The following is a 4,804-nucleotide window of genomic DNA, read 5'->3' as shown; positions in this document are numbered from 1 at the left end:
TTTTTTAGGAACGGAGGGAGTAATATGTTTTATTGAAAAGTGTGAAAATTCTAAAACATTAAATTTTTAGGATTTTTTAAGAATGGAGGGAGTATAATATTAAGGTAGAGAGAGAAATACATCAATTGTGTGCGTAATTTCTAAGTTTACACAAATAAAAGAAAAAGTTAAAAAGGTTCTATCGAGCTGGCCCAAAACTAGACCCAAAGCGGGTCCATAAGGACTAGTGAGCCCCCTTTTAAGTAACGTTCCAAAAAGCATTCTCTCTTTTTTTGCGAAGAAGAATATGGCGACAGAGGATGTGAACGAAGCCCTTGCGGCGGCGGAGGTAACGGCGATAGAATCGACGGAGAAGCAGCAGCCTCCTCACAAGCTCGAAAGAAAGTGGAGTTTCTGGTTCGATAACCAATCGAAACCCAAGCAAGGCGCCGCCTGGGGAGCTTCCCTCCGTAAAGCATGTACCTTCGATACCGTCGAAGACTTCTGGGGGTTTGTCTTTTTCTTCTTCGATCTAAGATTTTCTGTGAAGTTATACTAATAGGGGTGTGTGTATTGTTGCAGTTTGCACGAGACTATCTTCGTTCCCAGCAGATTGACACCCAACGCTGACATTCACATGTTCAAAGCTGGTGTTGAGCCCAAGTGGGAAGATCCTGAGTGTGCTAACGGCGGAAAGTGGACTTATGTTGTTACCAACAACAGGAAGCAAGCTTTAGACAAGGCTTGGCTTGAAACTGTACTCTTCTTCTTCTTCTTACAACCCTTTTTACTCTTCTGTTTTGTGACTTAATAATTTTATCTCTTGTGTTTGGCAGTTAATGGCTTTAGTTGGAGAGCAGTTTGATGAGGCAGATGAGATCTGTGGTGTGGTTGCTAGTGTCCGCCCAAAGCAAGACAAGCTCTCCTTGTGGACTAGGACTAAATCTAATGAAGCTGTTCTGGTATCATGCTTCTCTTCTCCCTTATATATGTTTGTTTGACAGTTTTTTAAACCACCTTTTGATACTTTGCTGACAGTATAATCATAAGCTATATTTGCCAAAGGATATGTTAGTATGTCAAAGATGGTTTATGAATATATATATCTGATGAAATTGTTGTTTGTTGTTTGTTTATTGTTATTATGTTTTATATTGGTTTATGATCCTATCTGATGAGATTTCTACTCTGCTATATATTTAGATTGGTTTATGAATTTATCTGACGAAACTAATACACTTTGTTTGTAAACCTAGATGGGTATTGGGAAGAAGTGGAAGGAGATACTTGATGTCACCGACAAGATATCTTTCACTAACCATGTAATTACTACTTCCCCACGTAAAAAGCTAATCAATCATCCTTTTGTTAGTGCCTTTTTAAACTGTGGTCTATGTATATGCAGGATGATGCAAGAAGAAGTCGATTTAGTGTCTGAAGAGCAGACAAGAGTGTGTTTGAGACTGATGAAGATGCAATATGCCTATTCTCTTGCATTGTTTGAGCGGTTTTTCCTTGTAACTCTACAAAGTTTTGTGTTTCAATAAAAATATTTTTCTTAATATTAAGTTCAGTTATATAAATGACTTTGAAATCATCAATTTTGTACACCCTTTTATCATTTACTGTTCCTGTTTTATTCTTACATGAATTTACAATTGATTTTATGGTCTTGGTAAATATAATATATTCAAAAGTATGAAAATGAAAATATGTTGAAAGAGAATGATATTTTTCCTCAACCTATTTGATAGTTGTTAACGATTTTGTTTTGAAGTTGCATAGTTCAAAATAGAATAGTATAAGTGATTGTGACTATTCAATTCAATAAGATTAGAATAAAAAACAGATATTCATAACAAAGTTAATTTAGTTGAAACTTAAACATAAAGTAAAGTTGATGTTGTATCTAGAGAACATATTTGTATCATTAAGTATCATGTGAACAGTATATAGAAAGAATAACATTTGAAATTTTATTTTATTTAATCCACGGACGGGTGAACAAATGATATAAATATTATTTAAAGTTTGACAAACCTTTGAAATTTTAATTTATTTTAATTTCAAATAGTATTAAATTTGACTATTTCTTGTTTTCTCAAAAAATTACTATCTAGCTATTATTCCGTTTAGATATTATATACTTGTTTGACCATTAATGTTTTTTCATGAAAATGAATATGTTTCAATTTTTTAAATTTTTTTTATATTTTGACGATGATAATAAAAATAATATTAAAAAATAGTTCTGATCGATTGTGTTTAGCTTATATTATTTTTCCTTTTATATGTTTGTTTAACTTTTTATTTTATACATTTTTATTTAAACTGTTGATTTATATGATGTATCTGATTCATTGTAATAAAAATATATTTCTTGACATTGATGACTTCTTTTCATAGTTCCACCATCAGGCATGTAATCACCGGGCAACCCTAGCGCATTAAGAATGTTAAACAATGATAAAAAAAAACATCAGTTATTTCCTGACAGAGTATAAAGAAGTTAATGTACTGACTTGGTTCTCAAATTTTGGTTGGGATGGGCGCTAGTGAGATTTGTAAATGAACTCTAATGTTTGGATGAGAAGTTGAATCGAGAAAGCTTCAACTGGAAGGTGAAGGTGCAGCCGACAATTTTTCCGATGCATTATAGAAGGGTCGAACTTTGGAATCTTGGAGCCCTGCGTTCTGGTGAGGGATAATATCTCAGTTACTTGAATATGCAGTTTACATGAAATATGGACAGAGAAATGTTCCTAAGTTGGTAAGTCTTACCATTTGTTGGGGGACCTCTGCAGCCCTAGTATTTGTCAACTAACTTATTACCGTATCAAAAGCTACAAACTCTGCTGAGTCAGATGCATAGGAGACGGTCACATTAACATATGTCACATATAATGTTAATAAATTAAAAAGATTATTTATTATTTTCATAATCTATATTACATGTCAATAAATTAAAAAAAATTACAAAATAACATTTTCAGACTAATTTCATATACATGTTTTATTAAGTGGTATTTTGCCTCAAAATCTTTGATTTTACATATGCTGTAGCTTTTGATAAGTATATTTTCAGGTTTTAAGTCGCAGTGTATAAGGCCGAGACAGTGAAGAATGTTTAGCTATTACAAGCACTTGATAGTAATTGACTGCACCAGATTTTGATTCATATGAATGAGAGAGCATCAGTAACGTACATAAACCTTGGAAGTAGTAATGATTTTTGGCTAAATTATAATTTTGGCATTGTGAAATAAACTTTTCCACTTGATACTCTATTAAACTTTTGGAACTCATACACGTTAGCCTTAAGAAGTTCACATGCTATTAAAAAGTGCTCCTGCAAAACAAAGACAACTGCATCAGAGGTATCAATATGCAGGCTCTGGTTACACATTCTATACTGAATCTAATCAACAAAAAATTGAACATAGCACCAAAGCAGCACATAACCTAATTCCTCAGAAAATCCCCAATGTTGAAACATAAAATATGTAGAAAAACAACATTTTCTAGAAACATGATAAGTAAGATGATCGAAAGTAATAAAGAGATAATCTACCACTAACCTGAACGTAGAAGTAGTCATACAGCCGAAGGAGATGATATTTGTCAGGGGACCATGCTGATTGATATACTTGAGAAGTTTGTTCTCATCGAGGCTCAGGTCAACAAATTCTTTGTTGTTCTCTATGATCTTTACATAGACATCAATGCCTGTGTGAAGATCATTATTCGATTTTGAAGAACTGAAACTCCATCATGGTTCTTATACTCTCTCTGATTCTGTCACTAGACTGATCAAGCCTCTCCACGGACATTGCCAATCTATTGCTCTCTTTGATCAGCATAAACCTGGAAAGAAAAGACTAACTTAAGTATACTCTCATCTAGTTCCCTTTTGTGAATTTAATAACTAATAAATTTGAGAAGAAGTTCAGTAATATGTTTGTAACCTGACGACACCGACATCGTTCGAATCATCACATGTGATGCATGGGAAGGAAAATACTCCCTCGCTACAGCTTCTTTAAACATTTTGAGCATGAAATATAACACAATCCGTTGTTGGTTTGAATTCCGCCCATATTGCCGGTGCCGAGAAACTCAGTTGATTATAATAAATGAGAGAAAAGTGACAATCCGATGGGTCAATTTACAGTGTTTAGAATTAACCTAACGTGCACACTACCACAATCGAATGGTATGTCGATGTAGCACTTTAGGATCGAATCCATAGAGACCAATGATTATACTTTATTTCTATAGGATCAATATCAAGCTAAAACAATATGGGGGGGTTTTTAAGTTGATTTCGTAACAAGCAAATAAGAGATTGATTTAACGTTTTTCAGATGATTAAGAATGCTAGCCTAGGGTGGTTTGATCGGATGTTAAACAAGTGTGAGCCAAACAATTATTCAAGTTCAATTAAGAGTAAGTATAGAACTCGGATCACTCAGGTTGAATCAACCCACTCTCGTGGTATTGATTCCTTTGAAAATCGGTCTTGATGACTTAAACTCTCGTTTGGATCAAGACACTGATATTACGTGTATACGCACACCAAATAACCTAATGTGTACACTACCACAATCGAATGGTATGTCGATGTAGCACTTTAGGATCGAATCCACAGAGACCAAATCTTACACTTTATCTTTATGGGATCAGAATCAAGCTAAAACAATATGGGGGTTTTAAAGTTGAGGAATCGTAACAAGCAAGTAATAGATTGAATTAAAGTTTTCAGATGATTAAAAATGTTAGCCTAGGATGGTTTGATCGGGTGTTAAACAAGTGTGAGCCAAACAAT

At 33.9% G+C, this 4,804-nt stretch overlaps 1 protein-coding gene across 1 annotated transcript; it reads left to right on the top strand.

Moving 5' to 3' along the window:
* Positions 1-215: 215 nt before the first annotated feature.
* On the top strand, positions 216-1,576 carry LOC106418742 (eukaryotic translation initiation factor). The gene is made up of 5 exons (XM_013859501.3): positions 216-489; positions 562-736; positions 816-941; positions 1,236-1,301; positions 1,385-1,576. Exons 1-5 carry the CDS (start codon positions 287-289, stop codon positions 1,415-1,417), a joined length of 603 nt encoding a protein of 200 aa, XP_013714955.1. The 5' UTR covers positions 216-286; the 3' UTR covers positions 1,418-1,576.
* The last annotated feature ends 3,228 nt before the right edge of the window (positions 1,577-4,804 follow it).

The sequence above is a fragment of the Brassica napus genome, chromosome A8 (assembly GCF_020379485.1).
Source record: "Brassica napus cultivar Da-Ae chromosome A8, Da-Ae, whole genome shotgun sequence".
NCBI classification, from domain to species: Eukaryota; Viridiplantae; Streptophyta; class Magnoliopsida; order Brassicales; family Brassicaceae; genus Brassica; species Brassica napus.
This window is presented reverse-complemented; position numbering and strand designations above follow the sequence as displayed.